The 16,400-nt window shown below is 31.2% G+C and overlaps 1 protein-coding gene across 2 annotated transcripts in view; it reads left to right on the top strand.

Moving 5' to 3' along the window:
• Positions 1 to 16,173, top strand: part of LOC134693519 (urease subunit alpha-like) — an 84,962-nt gene extending 68,789 nt beyond the window's left edge. For both annotated transcript variants that reach the window (XM_063554356.1, XM_063554357.1), the window contains exons 8-22: positions 1,155 to 1,234; positions 1,734 to 1,839; positions 2,809 to 2,892; positions 3,470 to 3,556; positions 3,968 to 4,162; positions 4,832 to 5,040; positions 6,184 to 6,306; positions 6,600 to 6,681; positions 7,186 to 7,430; positions 7,854 to 7,968; positions 8,578 to 8,667; positions 9,388 to 9,586; positions 9,882 to 9,988; positions 12,357 to 12,480; positions 13,322 to 16,173. In XM_063554356.1, coding sequence (XP_063410426.1) covers positions 1,155 to 1,234; positions 1,734 to 1,839; positions 2,809 to 2,892; positions 3,470 to 3,556; positions 3,968 to 4,162; positions 4,832 to 5,040; positions 6,184 to 6,306; positions 6,600 to 6,681; positions 7,186 to 7,430; positions 7,854 to 7,968; positions 8,578 to 8,667; positions 9,388 to 9,586; positions 9,882 to 9,988; positions 12,357 to 12,480; positions 13,322 to 13,440 — 1,965 coding nt within the window. In that variant the 3' untranslated portion in view covers positions 13,441 to 16,173. The remainder of the gene's footprint in view (positions 1 to 1,154; positions 1,235 to 1,733; positions 1,840 to 2,808; positions 2,893 to 3,469; positions 3,557 to 3,967; positions 4,163 to 4,831; positions 5,041 to 6,183; positions 6,307 to 6,599; positions 6,682 to 7,185; positions 7,431 to 7,853; positions 7,969 to 8,577; positions 8,668 to 9,387; positions 9,587 to 9,881; positions 9,989 to 12,356; positions 12,481 to 13,321) is intronic.
• The last annotated feature ends 227 nt before the right edge of the window (positions 16,174 to 16,400 follow it).

Here is a 16,400-nt window from a genome sequence, read left to right as displayed (position 1 = left end):
ATAAGTTTGTTTTCCTTTTTTGTCATAACTCCGTAAGATTTATCGATCACCTTACTAATGAAATGGACCCGTCCAAACGTGATAGATGCCAAATCCAGATGAAGAGATATTTACAATTTGGAATTTTCTAGTTTCATAGATTGAAAAAAGTACATCCTTTTTGGATATCATATTCAAAACTGGGTATGAGTGACAAATGATGAAACCATTATCCTCGTCTTTCCAATGGATGAGTCTACTACGTTTGTTGACCCTCGACGGTCCACCGTGTTTGCAATTTTATTTCACATGTTTTCGAAATATTGAAGATCATTTTCACAATGTTTCCTGAAAATTGGATAAATATCAAAGCAACTTAGAGCTGTTTGTTCTTGTTCGTATAATGACGATTTAATGTCATGTTTGTCTGTGATGGCCTCTCTTTTCGGGATTGCATGAGAATTATATATAGTTATCTCGTACCGCATGAGGATGACACATATCAACTGAGCAATAATGTTTGGGACTTAGTTTTTAAGAAATGATGACAAAGTAACATTATGAAAATATTTTTAGTCAGCTGAAATATATATTTATTTTTTACATGTTTATGTTTTGTAAAATATTTTGTTTCTTTCCCGTTTTTCAACATTCTGGAAAGTTGAAATGTTTTAACTGAAGTGTTAAATTTAAATTAATTATGAAAATTAAATCAATAAAGGAAATTATTGCCCAGTTACAAACACTACTAGGGGATAATCCATAATAATTTCTCTTGGAGTTATATGTTTCAGCACATGTATATTTGACCCCAAATTTAGCCTGGTAAACGTGTTGTCTCCTTGTGAAATATAAAACATATTAAAAATGACTTTCTGCTAAAGTCTTTAATTGATATAAAGTTAAAACCTTCTTAAATCTCACTAGACAACACTCCTGTCATGTTTGATTCTTAAATATATGTGGATGAAAAAAAAGTCCCCAAATCATAAACATGGCAGCAATTGCTTTTACAGCCTTTCAGGCTTTGATTGAATAAATGTATTTAGTTCCGATTCAAAGTCCCTATAAGTGAATCAATATTAACGCCAAAATAAGCAATCTTTAATGATCTGACAACAATATCGTAACTATATCCCTTGCTAGGAATGCTTATTTGTGTTTGTGTTTTACAGAATATTCCTGCAGGAACAGCCATTAGATTTGAGCCAGGAGAAACAAAAACAGTAGACCTTGTTGCAATAAGCGGGAATAAGTAAATATTATATATACAAATGTAAATTTAAGAGCATATTGGCCACAAAATATAGTGGGATAGAATGTTTAAAGTATTTGATTAAAATAGAAAAACACTCTGTAGGTTTCTTAACCCATACACAAAAAATAAAAATGGATCAGAAGTGGCAATTGTCAGAAGCAGCATTAAATTAACAAAAGCAATTGTAATATTTATATCTTATTATACCATTATGATTTAATCGATCTTACAAGTGTTGATTAATTTTTTATACTTGTGTCTAATACTGTATTATGTAATTTCACATGTTTCATCTTGAAAAATAAAATGATCACAAAAAAAGTAAATATTCCAGTTAATTTATTAACTTGCATGTCAAACTTTTTCTTTTTGTTAAATTTGTCTGGTCCTTTAACGGTAAATGAAATGGCAATAATTTTTTATGTCAATTATTGATCAACTGTATCAAACCGTATATCTTGTAATTTTGAATAACAATAACTTTGCTGTATTATAGAATAATAAGGGGAGGTAACTTCTTATGTGATGGTCCAGTGGATGATAGAGCTATAATTAAGGTGATGGAAACGATTGAAGATAGAAAATTTGGAAACAAAAAACAAGTAAGCTTCTTTTTTTCGTTTAAAATCTTTTGAGGTTATACATAGAACTTCAACTGTTTGTAATCGTTATTCTGGTCTCAAGTTTTTCCGTTTAATTTTAAAAGTATAATATCAGAAGCAAACCTATACTATTTTATCAAATACTTCTCCATATAATGTTGGCTTAATATCTTGACCTTTTCTCCGATATTAACAAGCAAGACGAAACCCTCTACATCATGGCATGGCGTTTAATTGTCTCAATCATTACGTTGGATTGTATTTGTTCCAATGATACGGACTTTTCAAATACGGATGTGATTCTTACACAAAATCTGCTGCTGCAAAGGTATGAGGAATTACGACTGTCGAGTAAACCGTCTTGGTGCTTTTGACATTCACAGTTGCACTAATTTGTATAATCTTAATCTATTTAAGTGATTTGAACATCGATAAAGAACTGTTGCTCAAATATCGGTGATCATCTCAACGAGATTGATTTTCTCGCTTGAGCCGGGACGGCGAAAGCGAGAAAGGCAATCGAGTTGAGATGAACAATGATAATCTTTTTATCGCTATATTACCTATGACGACGTTGTCAATTTCGTGTCAATTTCATGTCAATTTCGCTAGTAACGCCAGGTGCATGCTTAGTTTCTAGCGATAATTTTCCATCTCAGGCGATAAACATGATATGAAAATTATCACAAAAAAAGATCAAAGGAAAAATGCACAAAATAGCGATAAATGTTTTTGTCATCCTTCAGCATGAAAATGAGTCACGATTTTCAGCCTAGTTTCTGGTTTTAGTTTCTAAGCCGGACGTATTTTCTCCTATTTGATTTATGACTTTTGAACACCAGTATACTACTGTTGCCTTTATTTGTAGCCGCTGTGGAATGTTTTTTTCCCTCATTATTGAAATCTTTTCTGTCATAACATGATTTTTTTAAGATTAAGAAATCAGTGCACAATTTTACTTTTTGACAGGAGGAAATAAAATCAGCATTAAAGAAATGTATAATGCCAAGACCACAATATGCTTTGATGTTTGGGCCAACCGTAGGAGATAAGGTAACAATATATTTTATAATGTGTGCTATAATGCTGCTTTAATACATTGTATGATAATTGTTTATATATTAAATGTCCACTTGACTTAATGGTTGCTGCAAGGTCCAGCACATTAATTTGAATCTACATGCATAACTCAAGAAATCTGTTTTCATTCAGTTTGTCTGCAAAAAACAATATTGCTTTATGAGTTTGGTGTTTCAAATGAGCTTATCTAGATGAAGCTTCACCAAGAACGCTCAATCCTAAATATATATTGTTAGCTAGCTAGGGAAGTATAAATGAGCTCTTCAACCAAAAGAGACATAAATGTTATAGCCAAAAGGGAAACTCCAAAGAAATAATATATACATGTAGTTATAATGATTATGCTTGCAGTATGTTTGATGTTGGAAATAATTTCGTACATCCCATGTATTCATGAATTTAACTTTTTAACTTTTTCTTGAAACTATAAACATAATAATTTGACGATGTGATAGTCAGTGTATTGTGTTTGTTGGTGCCAAATTTATATTTTAAACACGGAATGAAATTTACTATGTCAGGCAGTTCATCAATATTTTCTTATTGATAGCTGCGATTAGGAGACACTAGCCTTGTCATAGAAGTGGAAAAAGATTTTACTGTGTATGGAGATGAGATCAAATTTGGTGGTGGAAAGGTAAGTATCATTCTTTCATCTCACCATTCCCATACTGTATAGCTAGCTATATAGGTTATGAATGCAGTTAGTGATGTTTTATAATAGAACTGTGGTTTGTATATACTAATACATACAGAAAAGGAAATAGCAAGTACATGTAAGATGCTCTTGTTTTTAATATTCAATGATTTTCTTTCTAAATATATTTTATCCGTCATATACAATAATCAACATATTAGGATTTTTAAATGTGTAGTATTATAGATATACACCATATGAAGACAAACTATATGTTGAGCGCACATCTTTTTTTTTATTACCATGCTGTCCTTTGCTGTTCACTTGAAATTGATGTTAACAAAAACAAGTTGAAGTTGAATTGCAGGAAGTGTTCCGTTGTAAAAATGTTGGCCTCCAATATATCTTCAGGTAATACGTGAAGGTATGGGACAAGCTTCGAACAGAATGAATGTGAATTGGGATATACTTGATACAGTTATCACAAATGCCTTGTTGGTAGATGCTGTTTCTGGTATTGTCAAAGCAGATATTGGTATAAAAGATGGTAAAATTGCAGGAATAGGAAAAGCTGGAAATCCAGATTGCATGGCAGGTGTAACACCTGTAAGTATGATGCTTCGAAATAACAATAATACCTTGTGTGGTTTTACAGTCGATTGCATTGAGTGTGTAGCTAAAGGTAACATCTTTGTTTAGATTGTTTGCTTGCTGCACCGTGAAGTCGTTAGGTTATGAAAACTAGCCCCCTTTAGGAGTAGCTTTATACTAGTCCGATAGATAGCCAATCAATCTGTATGCAGGACTAGACTACTACTAAATGAGGGTAGTATACCTAACTTAATAATGACTTCACGGTTCAGCTTACCAAAAATTCTACCTTAATCTACACACTCAATGCATTCTGCTGCAATACCTTCAGGTACCATAAAATAACATTTCAGCTAGTGGTCACGCCTCCGCCTGTCCTCATTTGAGACCGACGCCTTTTAATGCTTGTATTCAACGAGATAGTTTTATTTAATTAAAATAACAGAACCAAAAACATAATTTATGGTTAGTTTTCTTATGTTGAGTAAAGTAGGGTGCTTTTATAATCCAAAAATGTATCGTTATGGTAATGGCACAGAGAGTATTTTGAAAGTTTAGCACAATGACAAATATTTTTACAAAATATGGATTATTTTAGACTATTTTGGAATCAAATTAACATTTTACATTAGGCAATTATTTATTATTTTGAATGTAAAATGTAAAATATCTGGTGTACTTCAGGGAATGGTTGTTGCAGCTGGAACTGAGGCAATTGCAGGAGAAGGTCTTATCATTACAGCTGGTGCTTTAGATGGCCACGTTCATTTTATTTGTCCACAACTAGCGCGAGAAGCTATTGCATCAGGCATTACAACTATGTTTGGTGGCGGGACAGGTCCTGCTACAGGTACCAATGCCACTACGTGTTCACCAGGTCCAAACCATATAAGGTGACTTGCTTTTATAGGAAAAACTTACACAACCAGTGGTTCAATCATCCGACACCGTCTTACTACAAGATCTTTTACGATTATTTAACTATTGTTTACAAGGGTGTTGTTTCTAATATTTCTCCTTCTTGACATTAATTTTATCATTACATATGTCATACACTGAGTGTTGTGTTGAATGTTGACGTTTATGCGCTAAGTAAAATATTAAATAAAAAACTAATGATACTAATTGATTATCGTTGGTTATCTCAACGAGATTGATTTTCTCGCTTGAGCTGGTACAGCGAAAGTGAGAAAAGCAATCGAGTTGAGATGACCGATGATAATCTGTTTATCGCTATTTTACCTATGACGACGTTGTCAATTTCAATGTCAATTTTGTTAGCAACGACACGTGGCCTCCTTAGTTTCTAGCGATATTTTTTCCATCTCAAGCGAGAGGCATGGTATGAAAATTATCACAAAAAAAGATCAAAGAAAAAATGCACAGAATAGCGATAAAAGGGTTTATTGGTTTTAATACACCGATGCTGTATCTCGTATATCATTTACAATCCTTTATGCAATTTTAAAATAAACTGTGTCTTTCTTTCCCTTGTACAAGTTCATATTTTTATTTGGAAAAAAATCAAATGTTGGACCACCGTCCCCTGTTTAATAAATCTAGGAAATGTTTAATGAAACTCTTAAACATGGTAACAATACTGTTAATTCTGTTCTAGAACTTTTTAAATGTTTTGCAAGTATACTGGCAACTTTATAAAATAATAATGGAAACTGCTTTTCAAATACATCATGTTATCAATTCATTCTGCCTTAAAATGTTAAGAACAGAAAATCAAAAAAAATTCGACCATATTTCTGTAATAAAGGTTTTGTAAAAATAATAAGAATAGATTGTAAATAGATCATGGAAGATGTCAACTCAACTGCCTTTGAAATATGAAAGCTGAAGAAAATGTATTTAAGGGGAATGTCGAGAGGCACAAACATTTGCGAGAAGATAATTCTAAAATCTAGAGCTTTGAAGAAACTTTGTTTTGTTGATCAAATATGTTTATGTTTATATCAATCCAATCTTCCTCAAATGATACCAAATTAAAACTTGAAGAGAAAACGACTTCTTTAATTATTTTTTAGGGATATGTTGCAAAGTACTGATGCATTTCCTCTGAACTTTGGATTTACAGGAAAAGGGAATTCATCAAGGTCGTTTGAGCTCGCTGCTGATTTGAGTGAACAGATTTTAGCTGGAGCAATAGGGTACGTAATTCACAAATTGCTATCCAAACGTATGATTGGTTTTGCTTTATATTTTAGATACATATTATTTTCAGAATGAAATAACAAAATCAATGTGTTTTCTTCGGTTAAAGTTTGTAGCACTGATTTTTTAATCTCGATGTATTACTTTTGAACACTGGTTTACTATTGTTGATTTAATTTTAAATCGAATTGGGTATAATACAAATTATATTGTGAAGCAAACCAACCATACTGAACATGATTAGAAAGAAATGATCAGAAAATAATGCTGAATAGTTCATTCATTGTAGATTGAAGTTACATGAAGATTGGGGGACTACTCCAGCCGCCATTGACACATGTTTAAATGTTGCAGAAAAATATGATGTGCAGGTGAGTAAAATTTAGGCAGTGAAATATTCAAGCAGATATTTCCTAAATTGATGAAAACTAAATAATTAGACATTGCATAGTTGTGAATCATCAATTTCTAAAGAGGTCCTGGTCACCAAATATTGTCCTAATACTTATTTTATCTATACTGATTAAACACCACTGTTGATTTTATCAACACTGATTTTTAATTCTTTTTTACTAGTTATAAAACAACTGTATTCATCTGCACTTTAAACTTTTGTTCTCGGTGTATTATTGGAATATCTCATTAAACAATGCTGTTTCTACAAAAATGAGATTCGTAGATAATACTCCCCTTTTTCGGCATTCAAAGCATTATCCCTGATACTATTTCTCAGAAGTCTTGTATCCAATTTTTTATCGTTTTTATTTTGGCAATAATGTAGTGTTTATCTTTTACTTAGTACGTTTTTTATTTGTATTTTCCACCTCTTTTGGGTAAATTTTTTCGTATATTTTGAATTTATATCTGCATTTAAGGTTACAATTCACACAGACACATTGAATGAATCGGCCTGTGTCGAACAGACTATAGAGGCATTTAAAGGAAGATGTATTCACACGTACCATTCAGAAGGTGCAGGTGGAGGACATGCTCCAGATATTATCAAAGTCGTTGGGGAGAAATCAGTGCTTCCATCATCAACCAATCCTACCAGACCATACACTGCTAATACAATTGATGAACACCTAGATATGTTGATGGTGTGTCACCATTTAGACAAGTATGTAACATTCGAAAAAAATCTTGGTGTCTTCCCTTTTTAGATTTGCCTGGAATGTTCAAAACAACAAAGTTATCAAATACGTTGGATTATATGAAAGATATATATCTAGATTTTAAGTAACAGAAAAATGCATCAGTTGTGTTTTTGTGCAACTTTGAATTTGAAGGAGAATGCTAATATCAATAAAGTTTAACCAAGAAAATAAAAATCTTTGATTTTGAAGGAGAATGCTAATATCAATAAAGTTTAACCAAGAAAATAAAAATCTTTGATTTTGAAGGAGAATGCTAATATCAATAAAGTTTAACCAAGAAAATAAAAATCTTATCAAGAAAATTATAGACCGAGTTGTATGGGTGAAAGAATGGTATTAGTAAAAACTTTACTAAAGTTGCATTTTTGTGTATTTTTTTGTTTTAGGAATCTGAAAGAAGATGTTGCTTTTGCCGAGTCAAGAATTAGAGCAGAGACAATTGCTGCAGAAGATATTTTACACGATGTTGGTGCTATCAGCATCATGGCATCAGATTCACAGGTTTGTTAAAATATATCAGCTTAATGACATTAGATTTATAGGTTGATTATATGATATTAACACAAGTACTGTGGTAAAATGGATATAAGACAAATATAGGAAAGTGAATATTTAGCAGTAAACCGTTTTAGAATACGCACAATCCCTTTTTTGCATAAATTATACCACTGTTTTAATAGGCAGTGAAGTTATCTTAGTCTTTTTGGTATACCGAAGTCGTGTTTACTAATTGACCAAAGATAATGCTATTTACAGGTATGTGGGATTATGAAGTTTGGGTCGTAGCATGATATTAATGATTTATGATATCTTAAAACTTATATGTTAACTCTATTTGAACTCCGATCTTTGTGTAAAGGTGACTTGAATTATTATTTTAAAGCATGTGATTCCAAAAAATTCAAACTTTTTTGGCAAAATATAGATTTCTTTACACTGTTTGGAAAGAAATTTACATGAAAATTAGATTATTATGTTTTTTTAGTTATATACTACCGGTAAGTAATCTTGCACTATACGTTTGATTGTTCAAAGACATTCGTATCTTTCATTATCATGTGTTGGTTTTTTTTCTGGGATATCACTGGCATATATTACTCCTCTTTTTAGGCTATGGGAAGAATAGGAGAAGTAATATGTAGAACTTGGCAAACAGCTGACAAGATGAAACTCTTTAGAGGTCGGCTAGGAGATGAAAAGGTATGCCATAGTATTGACATCTATGTAAAATTCATTTTATTTATGAAATTAAAAATATTCTTATGGCATATTGATTAAAAAGGAACTATTTTCTGTTATATAGATATTTCCTGATAACATATAAACAACATTTATAGCATGTAAATCAATGTTTAAGAAAAATTTTAAAAAAGCAGAAAGATTCTGTGGTGGCAATCAAAGTTATAACTTGAAAAAGAATGGACACCTCAATAACCAACACCAAAAACTTCTTAAGACATATAAAAGTTCAAGAACACAACACAAAACCATAGAAACTTTACCAAAATTGATACTAAACTCAAAAAGATTTGTAACAAATACTTATCCAACCTGATATACTCTCTAATTTACCTTAATTGTGTTGAAGCAAAGTGTAACTTAGTTTGGTTTGATAAAGCATCATAGAAGTGTTAATTAGAAGATGACGCTCTTTGTTTCCCTAAGTCATTTCCCGATAAATGAAGGATCGGTACATTTTCATTCTGGAATTTTGATTTTGACAGAATGTTAAAGTTTAAAATGATAGTATGTGTATAGGAAAATAACATAAAATGCGGTTACAAATATATACAGTACTGACATTGAAAATGTAATATGAATATATACAACAACTCATAACTAAAAACAAAAGCACACCTAGTCATACGAAACAGCATTCGAGTACTTTGAATAAGTCAGAATTTTTTTTTACTATACAAGGGTGAAAATGACAATTTGAGAGTGAAAAGATTTGTAGCTAAATACACAATCAACCCTGCAATCGCTCATGGAATGAGTCATTTGATTGGCTCAGTAGAAGTCGGGAAAATGGCAGACCTTGTTTTATGGAATCCAGCATTTTTCGGTGCAAAGCCTGAAATAATTATCAAAGGAGGACAAATAGCGTGGGCTCAAATGGGTGAGTAACGACTGACAAACAGTTATATTTGAAAATGTTTATATGGAACTGTTTGTTTTATAAATACTTATTTGAGAACCGTACATTATATTTTGCATTCGGAATTCAAAGCTCTACAATTTGTTCGTTTCATTCTTTAGCATGTTTAAGGTGATAAATCCTTGATAATTATTATAAATCCTGTTGATATTCCGTTGATTATGTCCTATCGATATCCTACCTCTCTTGTACTCACAACACACACCCACCTCTGTTTTCTTTTAAATGCATTACATATAAATAATTGTTATTAAAGGAATGCCAAATGCATCAATTCCGACTCCTGAACCAGTTAAACAGAGAAAAATGTTTGGTGCTTATGGAAGATCTGTTGGAACACATTCGGTGGCCTTTGTATCTGGGGTAAATATTAATATGCTTATTGAAACACGATTGAAGGCTATTTTATATAGAATGAAACAAAAATGTTTTTAACATTTGTGTAGTTATAGTGTCACTTATAGAGTGGTCATAATGAAAATCATGATTATAGAGTGGACATGATGAATATCATGATAATAGCGTGGACATGATTTAGAGTGTACATAATGAAAATCATTATTATACCCTGGACAGACATGATTGAGAATGTACATAATGAAAATCATGATTATACCATGGACATGATTTAGAGTGAACATGATGAAAATCATGATCATCGAGTGGTCATTATGAAAATCATGATTATAGAGTGGTCATGATAAAAATCATGATTATACAGTGGTCATAATGAAAATTATGATTAAAGAGTGGTCATAATGAAAATCATGATTAATGAGTGGTCATGATGAATATCATGATTATACCATGGACATGATTTAGAGTGTACATGATGAAAATCATGATCATCGAGTGGTCATAATGAAAATCATGATTATAGTGTGTTCATGATGAAAATCGTGATCATCGAGTGGTCATGATGAAAATCATGATTATAGAGTGGTCATGATGAAAATCATGATTATAGAATGGTCATGATGAATATCATGATTATACCATGGACATGATTTAGAGTGTACATGATGAAAACCATGATCATCGAGTGGTCATAATGAAAATCATGATTATAGAGTGTTCATGATGAAAATCATGATTATAGAGTGGTCATGATGAAAATCATGATTATAGAGTGGTCATAATGAAAATCATGATTATAGAGTGGTCATGATGAAAATCATGATCATCGAGTGGTCATGATGAAAATCATGATTATAGAGTGGTCATAATGAAAATCATGATTATAGAGTGTTCATGATGAAAATCATGTTTATAGAATGGTCATGATGAATATCATGATTATACCATGGACATGATTTAGAGTGTACATGATGAAAATCATGATCATCGAGTGGTCATAATGAAAATCATGATTATAGAGTGTTCATGATGAAAATCATGATCATCGAGTGGTCTTGATGAAAATCATGATTATAGAGTGGTCATAATGAAAATCATGATTATAGAGTGGTCATGATGAAAATCATGATTATAGAATGGTCATGATGAATATCATGATTATACCATGGACATGATTTAGAGTGTACATGATGAAAATCATGATCATCGAGTGGTCATAATGAAAATCATGATTATAGAGTGTTCATGATGAAAATCATGATCATCGAGTGGTCATGATGAAAATCATGATTATAGAGTGGTCATAATGAAAATCATGATTATAGAGTGTTCATGATGAAAATCATGATCATCGAGTGGTCATGATGAAAATCATGATTATAGAGTGGTCATGATGAAAATCATGATTATAGAATGGTCATGATGAATATCATGATTATACCATGGACATGATTTAGAGTGTACATGATGAAAATCATGATCATCGAGTGGTCATAATGAAAATCATGATTATAGAGTGTTCATGATGAAAATCATGATCATCGAGTGGTCATGATGAAAATCATGATTATAGAGTGGTCATGATGAAAATCATGATTATAGAATGGTCATGATGAAAATCATGATTATAGAGTGGTCATGATGAAAATCATGATTATAGAATGGTCATGATGAAAATCATGATTATAGAGTGGTCATGATGAAAATCTTATAGAGTGGTCATGATGAAAATCATGATTATAGAGTAGACATGATAAAAATCATGATCATAGAGTGGTTATGATGAAAATCATGATTATACAATGGACATGATAAAAATTATGATTATAGAGTGGACATGATGAAGATCATGATAAAAGAGTGAGCATGATGAAAATCATGACAAGTCAAAATGAAAACTGGATAGACAGTTATGGATAGCACAGCAATTTAGCCTAAACTATGCATGTTTGAACAACACTGATAGGAATTATGTCTCCTTGCGTCTTATTGATTTATGAATAAAAGTTCAAATAAAACAAACTCGTTCAATAGAGTATAATATCCCGCTGTCTAAAACACAATATATTTCAAAATATTTCGAAAACAGTTCTGTAATGATAAAAAAAGTTTGATAATCAAATTTCACTATGCTATTTGTTTTAGCTGTTATAATGAATAAAAGTATTTAATTGAATTTGGGCTAGGTAGTCAACACTAAAGCAGTATACAATGAGAATGAGACACAACAACAGTGACTGTTCCCATGAAATAAAGAAATGTTGTTCTTCCTTTTCTTTCCTTATTTTTGTGTTGTGTTATACTATATAAACTATATGTCAGCATGATTGTATTTCCTTAAAACATATTGTACGTTTCTAAATATGATTTATAGGCATCAATTCAAAAAGGAGTGGTGCAAGGTTATGATTTAAAAAAGAGATGTGAGGCTGTCAAGAATATAAGAAATATTACAAAGGAGGATATGGTTTTAAATAATTACTTGCCTAACATTTCAGGTGTGTATTATGATACCTATGAATTTTACCTCCCCCATAATATCTCATGTTAATTAAAGATTTTAAGTGCAAACTAATTATTTGCTTAACATTTAAACATGTGAAATTGAAATAATTTGACAACAATGTGTTAAACTGTTTTATCGACATAAACATTTCATGGACTTGCTGAAGGGAGTTTTTGTTGTTGCTTGATTTCAGAATCGGGGCTTCGTTTTAGGAGGGAAACAAATATAACTTTTTTTTTGGGGGGGGGGGGGGGGGGGCGGAATTAAAAACATAATCCCTTTCCTACCCCTTTTAAAAGACTGTTACAATTTACTTTTGGTGTAATTTGAGGCATAAATAGACATTATTCTGTTGAACAATGTTGATCCTCAATGCTCTTCAACTTTTTACTTGTTTGGCTTTATAAATATATTGATATGAGCGTCACTGATTAGTCTTATGTAGACGAAACGCGCGTCTGGCGTACTAAATTATAATCCTGGTACCTTTGATAACTATTGATCATAATTAACAGATAAATCATCAAGATAGCTTGGTAATTACATATTCATAACTCAGACTTTCATTTAAGCAAACTTATGTTATGTCCTTTAATATAATTGAGAAGTTGTTCTGTACTGTTTCAAGATCCATGAAAGCAGATTCATTTTCGGTAAAAGAAATAATATCTTGAAGAAAATTTAACTGAACAAATTCTGTAAATGTTATTATTTAATTTGGAAATACATAATTCATTGAAGAAACCATTAAACATTTGTTTATATAAATTAAAATAGATTATTGACGGTATTAAATGGAAATTTGTTATAGTTTAGAATTTTACTTTTTACAGTGGATCCATACTCCTACAAGGTTCACATAACAGACGAGAAGGATAAGAAGAATCAAATCCACCTTACCTGTCCACCAGCACAAAGACTTGCTCTAGCTCAAAGATATTTCATGTTCTGAGTTCTATCAATATCACCTACTATAAGATATACTTGCTCGAAGAACTTATAGTTGTCCAGAGATAATATATAAAATTGTAGATAGTTGTCTTTGTATTTGCCAAAACGAATGAAATGTAGGTTGAAGAACGTTTTACATAGATATATAACTATAACAGTTTAGTTTGGTTGACGAAATTGAACGCATTTAGCCATTTTCATGTCTTACAAACGTTTTTGTAATAACACACATATCGCATTTATATCAAGAATATAACTTATGTAAAGGGAACAAAATGCTAACACCATGATTATGTTATGTGATGTACATTGTACATCTTCGTTTTTTTTCATATAACAAGGATCATAGAAACTAACGTTTGATTCGGGGCCTTTCAGTATACGCCATCAGGAGCAAACTGCTATCAATAAGGATTTCCTGGCTGGGCCTTTTATAGCTGACTATGCGGTATGGGCTTTGCTCATTGTTGAAGGCCATACGATGACCTATAGTTGTTAATGTCTCTGTCATTTTGGTCTTTTGTGGATAGTTGTCTCATTGGCAATCATACCACATCTTCTTTTTTTTTATATATTAAACACTATTTTATTACATATATAGAATGTGTGCTTAGATACATTTTCTACATCATCCACCAACTGATAATACTGATATGATTATATTGCAATGTCCAGTGGTTAGTGTCAGTCCTTAGTTTTACCATGTGTCGCATCATTTCTAGTTTTTTTGTTCAGTATGATTTGATCCCGGTGATAATAAAAACCTCTTTACTTAATTAACATTTTCTAGTGATACAAAACTCTTTTCATTTAATTATATTTCATATTTATTTTCATATTGGAAAACACACTGGTTTGGTGATGTTACCTCTCCAACTTCTCATGAGTTTATGAATATAGTTCATGAAAAATTGCACTGTATGTAAACAGTGTTGCGAAATATGAGTAAAATGTATTTTACGTTATTATTCCTAAGATTATTGTTGTTGAAAGTAAAATGCACCATTGGATTGAACTTTGTTGTAGAATCAAAATAAAATTGTGAATGGAAATGGGGAATATGTCAAAGAGAAAACAACCCGACCAAAGAGCGAACAACAGCCGAAGACCACCAATGAGTCGATACAGCGAGAATAACGTCGGAGGCTACAGCTGACCCCTAAACAAAAATATGTACTAGTTCAGTTATAAGTCATAGTAAAATCTGAAATATATAAAATTGAAATTATGTTTTCTGTATTTGGAAGGTGAGATCTGTGCTTTTGTTGTTGCATTTAATGAACTAATATGTATGCTACATATTCATCCTATTTTTATATTCTATGATTAACCAATAATTAACCCATTAGTATAAAACTTTATATATGTAATGTAACTACATGGCGATTCTTAATGTCCATTGTTTTGATACTTGAAAACTTTAATTCTGTGTAAACAAGCGTTGGTTTACAAGCACAGTGAACTGTGTATGGTCTTTACGCAAGGAGCACTTTTAATTTGCCCGATGTCTTTAAAGATAATGGGGTTATATCTAAATGGTTCACTAAATCTGTTTAACAATATGGTATATCCAGAAAATCGAGTTCACCGTACAAAACTATATAAAGTGCTATTTTCTTCACAACATGTTTCAAATTCTAAATTTATTAAGGTTTAAACAATGTTACACAAGTATCAATTTACAATGGAAAAACAAGTAGCTGTATGAGATTGAAATGTTTTATTCATAACATGGTGTCTGATTTCGAATGATTGTCTGTTTTGGTAGTATCATTAATAGATGACTTGCATAAGATAAATTGTTAAATAAGCAAATCGTAATTATTCACATTGAATACTTTAAAAAGTGTTGTTTTTTTAACAAATCCATTTAAAAACTGATAAGATATGGCCTTGAGAAATCAACCTTCAACTGATAATACAGATCTGATTTCATAGGAATTTTCTCAGTAATTTGATAATAGATGCTATTCACAAATTATAACTACCATGAATCACAACTGACACGTCTTGTTGATTGTGTGAACGTCTTCATGAATCTATGATAGGTGTAATTTGCAATTTAAATTTGCACTCAAACGTCATAGTGGACCAAAAAAATAGAAATTGATTAGAATAAACTGCTTCTTCATTCCAACACGATTAAGATTGTTTAATACTGTATGATGAATTTGTATCCAATAAGGGACGAAATCAAAAGATCGATGTAGAATAAAAAAAATCTAAATCAAATAGTTTTGGGGTGAGGGTCAACATTGCTGCAATTTTTTTTAATCCAAAATAAATTTTACATATATCCATATAGGTGAATCAATTGGTTTCAAATTAACTTAAGAGGGGGAGGGGGGTCAGTGAAAAAACTATGTGAATTAAGTTTTTTTTTATCCTACATTGAACTTTTGATGTCGTCCCTAATGTTCAGCCGATTTCCATTTCATTTCATTGAGTGGATGTTATATAATGCAGATAGATCTAGATCACAATTCTTTAAATGCAAGGTTAATTTTCAAATTTCATAACCTCAAATGCATGACTGCTTTCGATAATACAAATGTCAACAACCTATATAAATTCAGAAATCATCATACAATGATTTGAATTTTATCTTTACACATTATATTAAATTGATAATGACATCATGAACTTCTACTTTGTTAGATTTTACCTTGCATTTTTTTTTATGTTTATGTATTATAATAATTGTATACTGATATTAAACACGTTCTATTTTGTAGTGAGTCTTATTATTTTGTAAAGTACAAACAAGTTATTTATACAGGGCTATTCAGTTACAATGATTAATTGACTTCGCGGGTTACAAATAAAACGGTGTGATGTGATGCATGTAAAGCACTTTTACTGATATTTTGTTAAAGGTTACGGTCAAACCAATTTTAACATATAAAGGCAACAGCAGCAAACTTCTGTTCAAACTTAACAATGTCAAATCAGATATTTACC

This window comes from Mytilus trossulus, chromosome 12 (assembly GCF_036588685.1).
Source record: "Mytilus trossulus isolate FHL-02 chromosome 12, PNRI_Mtr1.1.1.hap1, whole genome shotgun sequence".
Classification (NCBI taxonomy): domain Eukaryota; kingdom Metazoa; phylum Mollusca; class Bivalvia; order Mytilida; family Mytilidae; genus Mytilus; species Mytilus trossulus.
This window is presented reverse-complemented; position numbering and strand designations above follow the sequence as displayed.